The sequence below is a fragment of the Pungitius pungitius genome, chromosome 2 (genome assembly GCF_949316345.1).
Source record: "Pungitius pungitius chromosome 2, fPunPun2.1, whole genome shotgun sequence".
NCBI lineage: Eukaryota > Metazoa > Chordata > Actinopteri > Perciformes > Gasterosteidae > Pungitius > Pungitius pungitius.
Window position 1 is genome coordinate 29041721 of NC_084901.1, and position 18568 is coordinate 29060288.

The following is an 18568-nucleotide window of genomic DNA, read 5'->3' on the forward strand; positions in this document are numbered from 1 at the left end:
ACAAAAGAGGAAACTTTTTTTCCTCCCATCAGCACTTGCTTTCAACGTTGTCGACTGTCCTTCAGGAGTGGCAGCCATGGCGGAGGAGAGGGAGAAACGCAGGGTGGCGCTTTAAACGGTGGCCCTTAAAGTTTCTGCCTATTTCTGCGAGGTCATATCGGGGGCAGAGACATGCTCTACCTGCAGAGTGGAAGGACACAAAGCTCTCCATTAAAACGTGATTGCAAAGCAGGACCTCCGTGTCATAAAGAGCCCCATCAGACCTTGCTGCTAATGGAGATCGCATGGCCTCAATCTTCTCCTCTGGAATATTTTTTCCTGAGTTCAGGCTGCTGCTTTTGCTGTTTGAAGTGCTGAACTGCTCAAAGCTGACCTGCAGAGCAGCGTGTAATCTGAGCCACGCATTTTATAAGAGAGATAAATGAAATGTCAAAACGTATACATTTTCTTTTATCTTTCTTTAATATTCTTTCCTGACTGAAGTTATTGAGTTCTAACCACAGTGCCTTCTACAAGCACCATTTATCTAATCTAAGGAGTTTATAGAGTTAGCATCCATTGGTGCTAGCGGCCATTTCCCAGGTATGTTCTCATGAATGTTTCATATACCAGATAATATAAAACTTTTGTTAATATTAACATTTTCATTGTTCATTAAATAAAGCATTTTTCAGTGTTTGATTCTTTTATCAAAATTTGCAGTAATGCTGCAACTAAGATTCTTAATTGCAACGAGTGTGCTCCCACGGATCACTTTATTCTAATCTGACTGACATCCAGCATGGATGATTTCAGCTGACCTTTCCTCGTACCCCGTGGTAACAGCACAAGTACCCCGTGGGGTAAAGACCCGCGGTCACTGATTTACCAGAAGCACCAGCACGACTTCGGGCTTTGTTCTTCCCTGTCTCGGCTGTAGAGAACATGAACTGTCATCTGATTGAGGATGTAACCTTGTGTATTAGTTAAAAACAGAAGTTGCCTGCTGCTTTCATCCTGAATACGTGCACCGTGACTTATGCTAAACAGAGAGGAGTCTCAGTGGTGTTTAGCACCACTCTGGAGGTGTTTCCTGTCTATTCCTTTTGTTCAAAGGCATCTATAGCAAGCACCCGAGGGGTTAGGCCTTTTGCCGCCTCTTGGCTTAGTCGGTAACACAATGGCACAGTTTTGGCTCCGGCCTTCTAACGGCGTCAAAAAGACAAGAGCAATCAATTCCCAACCGTAAATGAACACTTGTGCGGACTTTTCTTTTGGGATGAAGTCCTTCTCAGTGAAAAGACGCGTTGGCCACGAGGCCATTTCCAATCTTTAATAACAAATGGAGTCTCTGGTCTTTGATTCTTCCTTTTTTCCATGTGTGGGGGGGTACAACGCTAGAGCCGATGAGTCTTGTGAGAGCGTCGTCATGTGTGGTAAGATTTGGCTTTTGTTTTGTTAACATCTGCTGTCGTGCTTTTCTGAGGCGGCCCCCACTGCTGTGACTCATGAGGCCTCATGTCGTCCTCAGCGGAAGGTTCTCGTGAGTCTAGTTGAAAGGGAATCGCTGGGGGAGAAACGGCGCTTGATCAAAGTCGGTCACCCCGTGCTTGTTTGCTGCCGACACCGAATTTAGTTTCAGCCCTGGGATATGATTTAATGTCCTCAACATGATAACATCAAAGTGATCTTGTGAAGCAATCTACCAGCCCAGTAGCTGTCATGGAATGCCATTGCTGTTTCCCACACTGCATGTTTTTATTTATTTTTTGAAAAATAATCCTCCTTTGGTTTTGAATTATTCACATGCACCTGCAGTGGGGAGTCTGTTGACCTTGTGTGTTTGCTTCTCTCAGGAGGCGGAGGGATCCTTGCCCTACCTGCTGGTGCTGTGTGGGGACCACGGCATGTCGGAGACCGGCAGCCACGGCGGCTCCTCCGAGCCAGAGGTCAACACGCCCCTGGTGCTCATAAGTCCGGCCTTCAAAAGAAAAGGTAAGCCGTCCTAACTGTTGCTTTGAAGGGGCCCGGGGAATTGTCATTAAAGCGAGTGGATTCTGTTTGGCCATGATTTACTAAACATGTAAGCAGGTTTTCTAGCGGAATAGTTTTCTTTCACGCTCACGCAAAGCTTCCCATTCATTTCAGCCCGGGAAAACTCCTGAGCCGAATTTTATTGCGGTGTGATGACGCTGGCTGGGTGTGAGAGTGTGAACGTGATAATTGCTTCTATTTTGGTCCTCCCTCTCTATCTCTCTCTCTCTCTCTCTCTCACTTAAATCCTTTTTTATTTTTATTCATGGACCATTTATGTTAATTCATAATTTACAGTTCACTTCAGTTGTTGCTACAGAATTGGTGGTTGAGCTCGCTGGGCGACAGTCTACCAGTCGACAGTTTTGCGTTTGATTTCTCAAATTCTACTGGTCACAGGAGGGCTGCGGTGTAAACGGCAGAATCAGTGTCCTCTTCTGTGAAATGCATTGCGACTGGATTCCTTTGTTCACTGGTGAGGCGGGTTTTAAGTGTTTCATTGAAATCAAGCGAAGCCCACGCTGTGTTGGTTCGTATCGTCATATTGTCTCTTCTCTTCAGAGACGTCCTCACATTTGTCATCATATTGATCTACAGTGACCAAACAGCCTACCATCTGCCATCTGATTCAGGTGTTGCTTAACCATGACGGGTCCGTGGGTGTGCATGAGATGCTTTAAACCAATGAGAGATCCACCGGGGAAAAAACAAACAACCAAACCGAAACATATAACGTAAATGAAACTAAACCTGTTCTTACTCCAACAGCAGAAAGTGAGTTCACGCAGGGCCCCATAAGAAGCTGTTTGAGTGAATACTAGACCTTTTATTCTGTTGTTGCTGTCATTCTTCGAGCCTCCTATGGAGCAGATTGCACCAAAAAAATTACGCTATCTCAAGTCTTAAATCTGTTGCCCTTTGAATCCTTTGTGATCGTTTAACTAAATCGAATCAGGCTTTATATGTTTACCTCCCTAGATGTGCATATGTTGACATGGAAATACATCCTATTTAATGCATCAGTTGGTTCAATCAGTGGCATCGTCCGAATTACCGGATACTTTTAACACTGTGACAATGGCGAGTTGTTAGTAGAAAGCTCACAGTTAATTACTGGCTCAGTACCTGAGCGCCACTGTTTAATCTGAATGCACCATTGAGAAAGCAGCGTTGCTGCAGATCAGTAGAACATTTAGTCGCCGCGGCTGGGAGGATCCCGAGAGGCGAGGCCACTTTAATTAACAGTGTGGGTATAAATACGAAGCCATACACTCACTGTTGTCCCTCGCCCCGCCTTGCTTTCTTCAAATAGCTATGATCCACTGTGCTGCTGTTTAAACCAAAGGGCATAATGTGCTGCTCTCTGAATCAACAGCAACAACGGGGAAACCACATCACTAACGTATGCAAGAATGTTTGATATATTCAGAGAAAATGTCAGCAATCCAATTGATTCGTCATCAATAAGTCAAGAGAAATATAAATGAACTGAGGTTAACGCCCCTTATAAATGTAGCTACATCAATTTAAACCCCGCCAAAATGAAAGTAGCTGTGTTAATTTGCTTGTTTTTTTTAATGATCTATTTAGACATACACTAAAAACTAAATAAAGTACAATATGTAGTTTGCAAGGGAATGTGAAATGGGGTTGACCCTAAAGCGATGTTAGCTAACATATTTAGCGACGTTCGCTTTCAGCTCTGTGGGCTGTGAGGGCCCCACTAACGGGATTAGTTCAGTTTGTCATTTGCTAAACAATGCATGCATCTAAACGTACAATTGCCTGTGCCTCGGTATGAAACCTTCAATAGAATGTGAAAAGTGTGAATTAACCCCGTGAGGCTCTTGAGCAGTCAGTTATAAGTGAGAACGAGCGGTTGGTTGATTTGTGCAGCATTCCACACAAGCACACACACACACAAGCAGTCATGACCAAATACCTAATGTCCTTGCACAGACAATATTTAATGGAATGTATTCTACTCAATTCATGGGTATTTATTTTTAATTTTATAAAAAAGTTAAAAAGTGATAAAAGTTTTTAAAAGAACACACAAATAATGTGAAACAAAGAGCACAATATGCTTTTAGAGTTGCATGACAAAGGAAATCAGGAATCAGGAAAGGTTTATTGCCATAATATGTTAAATAAAGATAAAGTTCACCAGCTAAACAAAGTGACGAATGATTGCTAGGACCAAGAATAACAACCTAAAACATACCTATGGATCCAGCTTTGGTGCAAAGTATTTTCTAGGTCTAGTCGGACAAAATGTGTTGCTCTGCAGAGTCACATTAATAAATCTTTGTATTGTAGAGACATTATTAGAAAGCTGCATACGGCTTCTTCGTCAGCTGCAGTTCTCTCCTCTATGAATCAACTTTGTGTGTGTGTGACCTTTTGCTGCGTTACGACACATCTGTTGGAACAGAATGTGCGGCAGACATTTGGTTGGGTGTAACGGCTAAAGCATGTGTTCGAAAAACAAATACTAATACTAATAGCAAATGGTTTATAAAGGATTAGCATTTGATACAACTTTGAAAACCTTTCAATTTACAAAGAACTTTGCTCATTAGTGTAATTACTGCAGCTGAAGGCACAACAAGTAGCAGATTTAAAGAAGTGTGTACTTTGTAGATTCATGCATTGTGCTGAACAGCTACGGGTTCAAGACTGCAGACCCTCTTCTTACAAATCCGTCTCCTTTCAAAATAAAACTGATTAAATTCGGCAGCCAATTTCATTGAGTCCAATTACCAAATTAGCTCTTAGCTGCAGGGTTCGTCCCTTTCTTTGGTCCCACGCATCTGAGCTGCATCGTCCAGGTCTGGATACATTACATAGACGGGGCAAGTTCAACCTGAAAGCTTCCCTCAGACACAGACAATTTGGGGAATGGCTCCCGTTCTGTCTGTGTATTCTTGAAAGCTCTCCACAGGAATCCAAGCATAAACATGAAAATATCTGTTGGCATCTGACTGCTGATGACCTTTTGAAAAATGATGATTTTGTTCATGCAGTGTTGTTTAGGTGGTTTTGCATGTTGTGACAACCTTAATACCGACAGGTATAAATGCAAGAGTTAATGGGCGGATTTATCGTTGTGCTTTCAGGTACAAGTTTTCTGTGTTGGAATTCAGATTAGACAATGCAGTAATTCTACCCCACAAAGATCTCACTGATGGGTTTTACTTAAAGAGAAGAAATTAGAGTCCACCGTGCAGAAAAGCTTCAGTTATTCACACATACACAACACCACATAGTAGAATATGATATTCATAATCTCTTTCAACCAACACAAATGTGTGGGATTTATGACTTCAGGATGAAGAGGGCGCTCCTTTTTCTTCTTCAAATGTATTACCGCTGTGAAATCCTCTCTGACACGCTGTTATAGTGTGAATGGAGGAGTCCGTATGAAAATGTTGCCATTTCCTCCTGTCCATCCTGTAGATCGCTCTCAGTTTGCACTGATAAAATGAACTTTGATCACAAGAAAACCCATTTAGCGTCACTGCTTGGTTAGTAATGGAAGGCTTTCCTATTTCCTGTGTCTCAATTTTAAGTGAAATTTCACCGGCAGGCACATTTTACCTTGCATCTACTTAAATAAATACAGGAAGAACAAAGTGGTTAGATTGAGGTTGAGCATAATCCTTGAATTTGATACAGGCCAATCTACAAGGGAGGTTTAGAAAACGACACGGACACCACCAAACTCTAAAACGATTAACAACGTATGTGTCAGTAGTTCACATCGGGTATTGTAGGCTTGATCCTCACTCTATTGCTCGTGTGTGTGTGTGTGTGTGTGTGTGTGTGTGTGTCTTTGCCCCCATGGTGTCAGTGGGAATGGAGAAGCCCGAAGTGGTGGAGCAGGTCGACCTGACTCCAACGCTGGCCCTGGGACTCGGCCTGCCCATATCTCAGAACAGCGTGGGGCGCGTCATCCCGGGAGTCTTGGAGGAGACCTCTCTCCGAGACCAGCTGCGCTTCCTGCATCTCAATGGCCACCAGCTCAGCTGCCTCCTCAAAGACAGCACGCCCGACTACGAGAAAGGTGGGTCACGAATTTTACCGAGTCCAACCTCTGGACTCGTTAGAGCTTGGGATGCTGGGACCTCGTCTGACGGGGTCTCATCATTATGCGGGGTGGTTCAGTGCCTGGTGATTTAGTGGCTACCTTTTCCCAACGAACAAAAACATTGTCACTGTTGCCGTTAGCAACAAAGGTCTTTACCAAGATGCACTTCTGTTTTTTTCTATACTCAATTAAAACTGATAATACCACCAAACACACGCCAGGTAAGATCCAAATGACTCCATGGCTCTTAGCCTTCTCACATGATTTTAAAAAAGGCACATTCACTATTGGAATCCAAATGTTTTTTGCCTCACGCATTAACACCTAATGATCTGGTTGATGTGGGACGGGGGTCAATACAGAGTAACTTAGGATCTGTGACCTGCTGCTCGTCTTTTACTGCGCTAATGAATGTTTCCATAAAAAAACAAAAACCTCCTCATCTCATGGCATTTTAACATCTTTCAGCTAATTCTTTGGGTTTTTACTGCCTCCAAATTTTTCGTTCACACTCGCACAATCATCCTCCGCCGTTGCAAAAGCTCAATGCAAAGCTCAAAATAGACCCAGTGTACGGACATGTCCACCACTTAAACACACAGACAGAGTTAGCAACCAGCTGGTGGAGCGTTTTGCTGCAGAGGAGAAAGATATTTCCCTCAGGAGTTGGTGGAGACAAAAACAGCAAAACGGCAACAGAATATGTCAGTATGTGGCTCAGTGTGAGCTGGATGTGCACACAGGACTTTACAGGAAGCTGAACACCAACACATTAGCTGCAGCGCCGGCTCTTTATGGCCCCAAAAACACCCCGGTGTGGCTTTTAAAGGAATGAAATGTGGGCGGATACATGTTCTGACAGGTCTCTTTACAGCCGACATAAACCCAACACGCCACATAAGTTTGTCGAGATAACACATGAGCTCGGATCAAGTGGATCACTGTCTTATTTGGATGCTTCGTTTATTGGCAGTTTCGTCTTCCCGCTGAAGGCGCACAGATGGCACAGACTTAATTTAAATCAGAAATGGTTTGCTACTGAAGTCAAAGTCCATCTCTTCATTATTGACACCTTGTTTTCGGCTACATCAGAGCAGTGAAGCAGTGAAATCTTACGCGTTTTTTCAAAACGAAAGCTTATCAACATCAGGGTGCTTCAAAAAAAGAGGACACATTTGGGAAATTACTCCTGGCAGAACAAAAATATGAATCTTGTATTTGAATAATCGTCTACGGTTTACTGTATTTTTGTGAATTTTCCTTCATTGACACGGATGATTTCAGATATGCGTTTATAGGAAGTAGGACCCCTAAAAAAATCCGTCTCCCGAGTGAGAAACAGCCACACGGGCTCCTGACGTGTCGAGGTGAAGGGAATGATTTCAACAAGTCTGTGTAGCAATCACCTCCCAGCTGTAAATAAAAAGTTTCCAAACTGGGAGAATCCCGACCATGCTTTGGTCTGTTCTTGAACGTTAACGCCCCTTTGTGCAAATACATGCACATATCTTCACGGAGAGCTGCTCCCTGCCTTCATCCCGGGGTCACACTCTTTGTCCGAGTCATCCGTCTCGTAGCCCCACGTCTCCCTCTCTCCGTCCCTCCTCCTCACAAACATTTCACACACAGCAGCTCCCGTTGATAGTGTTTGATCGGTCGGTCGTAATTTGTCTCTGCGCTTTAAATGAGGCGAGTTGGGGAGGGGCCAGAGGGGAGGACTCTTTGATGACTGGCTTGTTTGGCAAGCAATCAGACATGTTGCATTTCATTTGAAAATTCCTAATCTTCTAAAAAGCAGTTTACTGAATTAGTCATGTAGTTAACGGGAAACGCTTTTGACGTGAGGACCAAATGGATCATGCACGGTGCCAAGGTTGCTTGTGGGATTGCAGCCTCCCTGGGGAGAGATCTTTCTGAACAGCTAGGAAAAAACTCTGACCAACATAACAAAAGGCATTACACCGCTAATGTTAGTAGAAAGACTGAAAAATCCAAACACTGGATCTGTAAGAAGTGTAGTGAAATCTAAATACCTGCTAAAATGAAGGCCATATTGCTGTAAATGAATGAATGTGCTGTCAGATGACCGGACGGGTGGTCGCACAGAACTTCTGTTCCAACAGGGATGTGTTGGTGTTAGTTGCATGGCTCAGTGTGTCTGAACAGAAACACCTCACCAACCACAACGGATCGGTGTTGAATTTGGATGTTTTGATGTTTCTCATGGTTCTCCAATGATTGTTGTTTGTATGTGACATTTGGCCCAAAACTTTATATCATGCTGCTGAATTCTTTCACTTTTAATTCAGCACTTTCATGATTTAGGCACATCTTTGTGTTGGCTCTGGGCCATTCTTCAGCACAACATGCTGAATAGTGAGCCAAATGTGCCACATGCCGTCTTCAAAGTGTGTTAAACTACCCCAAAACTCCAAGTGCGTAAAGCAGCAAATATTGCTCATTCACAACAAACTATCATATTCAATACTGGCAGTGGATTCACACTCTAATTGGGGCTCTGGTTACCATAGTGATGGAATAAAATGGAAATAATTTCTCTAGACCTATATTTGAATTTTCTTTTTTTTTTTTTTTAAAGATAAAAAGCAGCTTAAAAAGCAGTTGAATGTAATATTTGTCACTGCGATGATATTTCAAGCAGCACGACTTTGGGACACCTGTTGGAGTCATGGTCATATCTTACTGAAAAACTCCCAGTTTGACTGACGCAATTGGATGTATTGAGAGTTTTTCATGATTGGGCGAACTTTTGGAATCTTTTGTCGTCATAGAGTAGCAATAATTTGCTAAACATGAAAGGGACATTTTCAAAGATGAGCTCTGTATCAGGTATAAAAACTAGGGGTGTCAAATGATTAAAAATTTTAATCAAATTAATCAGAATTTTCAGTGGATTAATCATGATTAATCACACCTGAATCCTAACCATTTTTTCTTTCTGAAATGCATACTAAAGATAAATAACAGGACACAGATACATAATTATCATTATTATTATCATAATTATTATTTTTTACATAAATACATGTTTTTGATATTTGACTTGGTTTAATTCATTCCAGAAAATAATCAAATCAATGTTATTTGATAAGTTACAGACTGATTTCCCTGCATGGCTCTAGAAGGGTCTCGAGCCTCTGCAGTTTATCCCACTCTGCTGTGAGTTTGTGCTCCTGCGATGACCAGACATGACCAGACATGTCATGTAGTGGCTAAAGTTCCCTTTTTTGCGTAAGTCAGATGTTTCTTTTCATTTAACCACTTCACAACGGAAAGAACGAGTCTACGCGTGTTTATGGGTTGAACAACGGTAGAAAACGGTGTGTTCGCTCCGTTTGCTTTACTGAAAAGATCTGGCCAGCATAACGTTACACAGGGTTTCTTACGTCATAAAAGATGCGCGCACTCGCGCAGCTCCAATGTATCAAAACAAAGCATGCACACCACACATGCATCAACCAACATGCATATTCATATCCATTTTTTGTATTCATACTTATAATGTAATAAATCGTCATAGAACATAAATCAAAATGATCATAATTTAAACCTAAATTATAACGTGGAAAATGGCACTAACATTTCCGGCCCCTAATTGCTCATTATGGGAATGACAATTACATACTAACTAACTAAATAGACATTTTCTGCATCCAAATCCTCACATGTACTTCTTTACTAGGTCTAATACAACATGAACAGCCTAGGTACATTCAGGTGAAACTTACAAGATAGACAATTATAGAAAATAACAAAGTCTAAGTAATAATGTCCTTCATTGCCCGCGAGATTCTTCCATCTCAAGCAGGAGACACAACTTGTTTATAGGTCTCTCCAAGGTGTTGGTCTTTGTTTTGACGAGGACCCGACGGACAAAACCTGAGGAGTCGGGAATTGTCTTCTCCACTCTTCCCATCAACCAGGACCCTCTTGGAGCCCTCTCATCCACAATGAGTACGACGTCTCCCTCTTTCACATTTCTCTTTGTCTCCAGCCACTTCTGCCTTTCTTGTAGAAGGGGCAAGTATTCTCTGGACCAACGCTTCCAGAAGATGTCAGAGATATACTGCACCTGCCTCCATCGTCGTTTGGAGTATAGATCCTCCTTCTGAAACATGCCTGGAGGGAGTGCCGGTTTTCCTTTGAGAAGGAGAAGGTGGTTCGGCGTCAATGGCTCGAGGTCGTCCACATCATCAGACGATTTGGTAAGGGGTCTGCTGTTGATCACCGCTTCTACTTCGCACATCACCGTTTGCAGACATTCGTCGTCGAGTGACTGAAGCTTCAGAAGGTTGGTAAGTACCTTTCGGACTGTTCTTATCTGTCGCTCCCAGATGCCACCGTGGTGCGACCCGGCAGGTGGGTTGAAGATCCAGGTGACTCCTCTCTGCAGTAGGGCCTCTGAGATCTGGGATTTGTTCCACTCCTTCATCGCCTGGCGGATCTCGTGCTCTGTGGCTACCAGGTTTGTTCCATTGTCAGATCTCATGACCTCCACTTGCCCTCTTCTGGCTATGAAACGTCTCATTGCGTTTATGCATGAATCGGTGTCGAGAGAATGTGCAATTTCTAAGTGGATTGCCCTGACTGTGAGACAAGTGAACAATACTCCATAACGCTTGACTTGCACGCGTCCACGCTTTGCCTCAAAGGGGCCAAAATAGTCTACACCGACGTTGGTAAATGGTGGATGGTTCGGCAGTAGACGGTCAGGTGGTAGATTCGCCATCTTCTGTTCACTCACGGCGGCTTGACTCTTCCGACATTTCACACACTTTGAGAGCACGCTTCTCACGGCTGTGTTGCCTTTGCAAATCCAGACCCTTTGTCTCAGCCGAGCAAGGGTGTGGTTTCTCCCTCCATGTCCAATTTCTTTGTGAGCATTCCTGATGATCAGGGTTGTGACGTGGTGATCCTTGGCCAGGATGGCTGGATGCTTAGTGTGTTCTGGCAAAGCTGCCTGGTGCAACCTTCCACCAACCCGGAGAACCCCATCTTGGAGGAAAGGATCCAGCTTCACAATAGAGCTGCTTCTCTTGACCTTTTCACCTCTCAGCAGTGCGCCAAGCTCTTCATGGAAGGTTTGACTTTGACTAAAGTGAATGATGGCAGTTTCTGCTCTTCTGACGTCCTTGACAGTCAAATGAGTTCCTTTCAGGGTTGATCTCAGTTTCTGCATGTGATTCTCAACTGTTCTGATGTTCACATCTTGACTTTCTGAAGACTGGGCTTGAGACGCAAACGTCTTCCTTGTTCTGCACAGACTTCGAAGCAACTCCTTCAACCTTAACATCCAGGCGACCGCCTTCTTCAGACTGTGCCAGTCGGAGTAGTGATGAGTCAGCTTGAAGAGAGGGTCTGTGGTTAAGTCGATGGTCTCGATGATGTTCACGCTGGCCGTACGCTTCACCTCAGCATCGTCTTCACTTATCTCTCTCGAGAACTCTGATAAGACCGGCCAGTGAGATTCACTCTTGGCTAGGAAGTCAGGACCTTCAATCCAACTCCGACACTTCAAGAAGTGCTCTGCCTTCATTCCTCTTGAAGCGTGGTCAGCTGGGTTAGAAGCCGTGTTGACATACTTCCACTGTTCTGGCCTTGTGTTCTCTCTGATTATCGACACTCTGTTTGCCACGAAGGTTTTAAACCGAGCGCTGTCGTTGTCGATGTATCGAAGAACGGTGGTGCTATCTGTCCATAGCACGGACTCTTTGAGGTCCATCCGAAGCTCTCGCTTCATGAGTTTATCCATTTTCACCGCAACGGTAGCCGCGGTGAGCTCAAGGCGTGGTACTGTAACTGGTTTAAGCGGCGTCACTCTGGATTTTCCGAGAATAAATGAGCAATGGACTCGACCATGGCTGTTCTGGATGCGGAGGTAAGTGACGACGCCGTAGCCCTTCTCGCTAGCGTCGGAAAAATGGTGCAGTTGTGCTGACGTTACTGGCCCAAATCCCTCAGGCTTGACGCACCTCCTGACAGAAAAGCTGGCGAACTGGCTCAAGTCAGACAGCCAAGCGAACCACCTGTTCGCCACATCTTCTGGAATCTCTTCGTCCCAGGTAAGCTTCATTTGACAGAGACTCTGGACGAGGGTCTTCGCGAGAAGAATGAACGGCGACAGGAATCCAAGGGGGTCGTATATTGAGCTTACGACCGAGAGGATACCCCGTCTTGTTATGGGCATGTTCTTCACGTGGATCCGGAACTTAAAGGAATCTGATTCTATGCACCAGTCCACTCCAAGGGCCCTTTCCATGGGTAGTTCATCTCTGTCCAGGTCTAGATTCTTGATCTCCTTTGCTCGCTCTTGTTCGGGAAGTGATGACAGCACTTCGCGACTGTTGCTTGACCACTTAGTTAAGTGAAATCCTCCACTTTCACAAAGTTCAATGAGGTCTTTGGTCAAGGTCGTAGCCTCCTTCTCGCCGGACGTTGAAACCAGGCAGTCATCGACGTAGAAGTGCTCTAGGACTGTAGTTACTGCTTCAGGTGATGAGCTGCCTTTCCCATCCTCTGCCGTCCGTCTTAAAGCGTAGTTGGCACAGCTTGGGCTTGACTTGGCCCCGAACAGGTGAACCACCATCTTGTACTCGTGCAGAGGCTGGCTCAGATCCCCCTGTGGCCACCAAAGGAATCGTAGAAGATCAGAGTCCTCGTCGGGGACTCTTACTTGATGGTACATCGCTTCGATGTCGGAGATGAGTGCGATGTGTTTGTGTCGAAACCTCGTCAGGACTCCAACCAGACTATTAGTTAGGTCCGGACCCTGCAACAGTTCATCGTTCAGTGACTTCCCTTGAAACGAAGCGGCACAATCGAAAACAACCCGCAGCTTTCCCTTTTGTGGATGGACCACGCCGTGATGGGGAATGTACCATACTCTGCCGTCGTTGCGGTTGCGCTCGTCTTCAGGAACTTCCACTGCATAGCCTTTGCTCAGCAGGTCCAGCATGAAGGTCTTGTAGTCGTCATGGAAGCTGGAGTTTTTGGCGAGTTTCCTTTTCAGGTTTGATGCTCGTTGCTCAGCAACACACTTGTTGCTCGGCATCACCACATTTTTGTTTCTGAGAGGCATCCTGATGCTGTAGTGCCCATTGACTTTCTTGATTGTCTCAGTCACAGACTTCATGAACTGCACGTCTTCTCGCGACATTTCTGACTTCTCTTCACAGGCTTGTTCTGGAAAGTCGTGATTGTATTGCTGCAGTAGCATACTGTCTACACCGCTGACTGAGATTCTGTTGACTGAAGCCCGTTGACTGTAGTGGTCTGACTTGTGGTAATCGTCACCTCTCTTGAGAGGACCATTAACTACCCAACCGAGGGTCGTCTTCACTGCATAAGGCCCATTGTCTTTGCTGTGGATTATCTTCCACGGCTCCATCGCAGAGTGAGCGTTCATTCCGATTAGCATCTCAACACCCGCGTCGATCTGTGGTAGCTGCACTTCTTTCCGCAGGTACGGCCATCCTTCCAAGTCTTTTTCAACAGGAACATTGTCCTTCGTTACAGGTATGTCTGTGTGGGTATAAACATCTGGCAGGCTTATGTACTTGTTCTCTGTCAGACCGCACACTTCTAAATCTGAGAGCACGTAGCAGGACACAGGCTTCTCCTGGCCCATAGTACGGAGTAGCACTTGAGTCTTCTTACCATGGACGCCAAGCTGTCTCATCAATCTTTCGGAGCAAAATGTAGCAGAACTTCCTGAGTCCATGAATGCGTACGTTTCTATTGTCGTGTTGCTCCTCTTGGATTTGATGCGCACGGGCACGATGGACAGGATACAGTTGCTGCCTCCGGCCCCGGTGACTGCCGTGACTTCACTCTTGGCTAACGCGTCTTCTCGTGGAGTTGAGTGTCCACTGGTAGAACTTTGACCTCTCCCAGGCCTGGTGTTCTCTTGGTCGGTGCTCTCGTCCCTTTTACTATGAAGTAGGCTTGGGTGTTTCTTGCTGCAGAATTCACACGTGGCTCTCCTTTTGCAGTCCTTTCCCATGTGCCCTTGGGTCAAACACCCGAAACAAAGTCCTTTACCTTTAAGGAACTCGATTCTCTCCTTGTTTGGCAGACTTCTTATTTTGTTACATGCGCTCAGGGTGTGTCTTTTGTTACAGTACAAGCATGGCTCTTGAAACGCATTGCTTGACTGGCTGCTTGTACTTGGTTCTGAGGCATCCACTTCGTCTAGCTTAACACTTGTAGCAAAGCCAGTGGTTCTTTTAGGTCCGCCCCTCTTGGCAGGTCTAAAGCTTGACTTGCCCTTTTCGTTTACTTCGAAGGACTCTTTCACATCACCAAACAGTGGGTCTGAAGCTATCTTTGCTTGTCTGTTGATGAATTTCACGAGATCTGAGAACCTTGCCCTTCTTCCTTCCCTTTCCTGTATGTCAAAGGCTATGACTCTCCATCTTTCGCGGAGTCTGAAGGGCAATTTTGAGATGACAATCCGAAGATTACCTGAGCTGTTCATCTCCTCAAGATATTCCATGCTCTTCATGACATTGTTGCAACCAGTGAGAAAGATGGAGAAGCTGTGAAGTGACTTGGCGTCTTCTGCTTTGATCTGAGGCCAGTTGATAGCCTTGTCCGCGTAGGCCGCAGCTATTTTGTGTTCATTGCCAAAGTGATGGCTCAAGAGCTTTCTTGCTTCAATGTAGCCTTGTTGTGCGCTCATATGTTGGCAGCTTCTCACGAGTTCTTTTGGTTCGCCGCTGGTGAATTGTTCAAGATAGTATAAGCGGTCTTCATCATTGTCTGTGCGACTGTGAATGATGTGCTCAAATGCCCTCATGAATGGCAGGAACTCGAAAGGATCGCCACTGAATACGGGGACTTCTCGTTGAGGTAGGTTGGCTAGTCTCTGTTGTGTGACTAACATCTCGGTGATATCCTTCTGGTTCAAAATCACTTTTTCTGGTTCAACTTCCCTTCCATAGCAACTTGCACTTGTGTTATTGTCGCGTTCGTTACTCTCTTGCACATACAACGTGTGTCTAGTTGGACTGTGAGATGCATCGTTGTCCTGGATAACTCGAAAACTGCTGGTCGACTTTGGTTTGACATCTGGAGCATGATGTTTGACGATTGCTGCTGTAGGCACGTTCTTGCTAAGGTAAGAATTCATACCGTCGTCGTCCGAGTTTTCGTTATCGAAAGCTTCCAGAGCTTGTAGCTTTGCTGTGGACTCTGCGATAGCAGTTTCGATGTCTAGCTCCTCCATTCGAGCCTCCAGCTGAATCTTCTTGGCTTTCATCTGTGCTTCTTCCAACTGCAGTGCCCGTTTCTTTGTAAACGCGGCTGCGCGTGCGAGTAGGGCTGCACGATTAGCTTCCTCTATCCTACGCAGAGACGAAGCATGAGAGGACGCTTTGGATGACCTTGAGTGTCTACTGCATACACTACGTGCTGTGACTGAACTATATTTTTCGTGTACGGCAGAAGCACTGTCATCTGGATCCACATCTTCGACGACAGACTCGGCTTGCTGCGTCGTCGCGTCATTTCTTGCAGCTTGTTTGTTAGTGGCGTTGGCGTGCCGTTTTGCGTTAATAATCCACTGCTCCAATTTAACCAGAAAGTTCTCATGCTTTGAGCGGTTTGGGTCACTCCAATATTGCTGGTCGGCCTTTCTTTCATCATCTGATAGCAGTTTGCTAACTACATTATTTACTTCAATAAACTCATTCAGGAATTTTGAGTAATCACTAAGATGATCCTTTTCCACCAGAAGTGCATTGGACTCGATTTTCATGAGATTTTCTATTTCTTCTGCTTTGGAGACAAGGCGTGCTAACACACGTTTCCTAAGTTTCATCTGTGTATCAAGTTTCTCTTCTAAGGCCTTTGTGGTCAACTTGATCCTTCTTTTCGTGTTTAGCTCGACGTTGCCCTCCATCTTAGTTTCTTCATCAGACATTTCAGCTGGGTACTAGCGCTACGACAGTCTCTTATAGCAAGCTCTTGCAAACTTCTGAAATCCAGATTAACAGTCCTTTAACCTCAAAGCACGTTGATGCCTTCCAAAAATGAGATTTCAGAGCCGTATTTATTTCCAGAATTTACGGAGAGCTTCTTATGGGCTAATATAACTGGCTAGCAATAGCACTTGTAGCAAAATGTCCTGTGTGGCTAGTGGCAATAGCTCGGCCACGTTGATTACGTTGGCAAAACTATCCGTATTTCGCCGTAACTAGCAGGGTCCGCTGGCTATAGCTTATCCGTTCATTCGGTTCCGTTCATTGTTTACTCAACCATCATCGTTGAAGTCGTCTGGAAATCCGGTCGGGTGCACGGCGTTGTCGCTCCAGCTGGCTCACTCGTCAACTCATGTCCCGCGCGGCGCGTATTTCCTCGGCTTCAGATGATCTTGTCTCGCTCTCGGCGATCGTTTTCTACTTAATGTAGTGGCTAAAGTTCCCTTTTTTGCGTAAGTCAGATGTTTCTTTTCATTTAACCACTTCACAACGGAAAGAACGAGTCTACGCGTGTTTATGGGTTGAACAACGGTAGAAAACGGTGTGTTCGCTCCGTTTGCTTTACTGAAAAGATCTGGCCAGCATAACGTTACACAGGGTTTCTTACGTCATAAAAGATGCGCGCACTCGCGCAGCTCCAATGTATCAAAACAAAGCATGCACACCACACATGCATCAACCAACATGCATATTCATATCCATTTTTTGTATTCATACTTATAATGTAATAAATCGTCATAGAACATAAATCAAAATGATCATAATTTAAACCTAAATTATAACGTGGAAAATGGCACTAACATGTCAACCCTCCCGATGTTTCAAAGCCCCTCCCGAAAATCTCCCGGACCGACCTTTCTCCCGATTTCCACCCGAACAACAATATTGCTGCACCACCCGTCACTGGGCGCGCCGTTTCAGACCGAACAATAATAAAGGTTACACCTTGAAGTCGAGCGCGGCGATTAGAACGACTGGCGCTGCAAAGAAATCCGCTAGCAGCCCCCATTTCAGTGTGAAATATCCCCATACCTGGGAGGATTTAGGTCGCATTGGCTTCTCTTCCTCCGCATGTTTCAGAACAATATTACGGGTCTCTCCGATGGTCTTTCCTCTATCTCAGCGCTGCTCTTGCTCTGCTGGGCGGAGCTTTTTTTCTTCTCTGTTCGGCTGCGCGAGAACCGGGGAGGGAGGGGGGGGGGGGGGGGGGGGCGGGTCTCTGGCGCAAACGACTTGCTGAACCTGACGGCCTGACATATGCCTGCAGGTGGCAGTAATGTGTTGTATAGGATGAAGTGCATTCCCTAGAAGAAGAGGTTCTTTCCGGACCTGAATAATTTGTCACACTGCGCATGCGTGAAATGCGTCAAAAAAATTGACGTAATTAACAACAAACAGCTAATTAACGCCGTTAACGCGCTATTTTTGACAGCCCTAATAAAAACATCTGGTTCCGCCTCTGCATCTCTCTGCCAAGTTCTCCATCTGTGTGCCTGCTTTCCCTTTTTAGTTCTGTTTATTTGACGGCTTCAATCCGCTCCAGTAATCACACTGGAATCAAGATTGCAATAACTATATCCAAAGTAGAAGTAATTAAAGTCAGCTTACTCTCAAATGGTAACTGAATGATTTTCTACATTTTCGACCCCTACATTCCTTTTCCACAAGCTGATTAATCACCCCCAATATTGATCATTTTTCCCTCCCCTAACGGATGTTCCTAGATGCTCGGTTTATGACTGCATCTCCTTTGTGGTATTATTTAGCCTTGTTTATTTTTACATTGTCTTTTACCCATGACACAATTGTATTCCACACACTTCCTCAATGTAGCCCTATTTGTTAGATGTCTATTGTCTCTTTGTTACTAAATCCTCACACAGCCTGACACAGATTGGTTGGATTCCATTTGGAAGAGCCACATTCCCCCAAGAACTTTGGTGATTGAGTTTAATACAAAACTTTCTTTCTCCCCCCCAAAAAGTACTATAGAGTGCCCTTCAGTTTTTAATCACATCTTGCTAAAATATTTTAACAATGCAAATTTCCCCCCAGTTATTGTTAAAGGATCAATGTAATTTTTTTGTAAACCATCATGACATCAGATTTCATTAAAGCCAAATAAACACCTCCCTTAGCAAAGTTCCACGTACATTTTCACATTTTGACTGTCCTTCTGAAACTTGTTCATGAATCCATCAGCGTTCGCTTTGCTCCAATCTTCATATTGTGTTGTTTCCTGTGCTTCTAACCTCAGGCATCTTGGAAGGCCATTAACCAATCCGTGCACTTTTAGACAGATGAAACATGGCCGGAGCCGTTGACATTGTGTGATTCATAACTGTGGCTTAAGGTTCCAATATTTCTACTGTCTGGCAAAGCCAAAGTCACTATTTATCACCCGCATGCCTATGCCTCTGAGATAGGTGTTATTCTGCAAAATATTGTTTTTAGGAGCTAGCTT

The 18568-nt window shown here is 44.7% G+C and overlaps 1 protein-coding gene across 2 annotated transcripts in view; it reads left to right on the plus strand.

The window, feature by feature from the left end:
* The window catches only part of pigg (phosphatidylinositol glycan anchor biosynthesis class G (EMM blood group)), a 54213-nt gene that overhangs the window by 5946 nt on the left and 29699 nt on the right, over nucleotides 1-18568 (plus strand). For both annotated transcript variants that reach the window (XM_037461833.2, XM_037461832.2), the window contains exons 5-6: nucleotides 1836-1974; nucleotides 5867-6079. In XM_037461833.2, the coding sequence (XP_037317730.1) occupies nucleotides 1836-1974; nucleotides 5867-6079 (352 nt within the window). The remainder of the gene's footprint in view (nucleotides 1-1835; nucleotides 1975-5866; nucleotides 6080-18568) is intronic.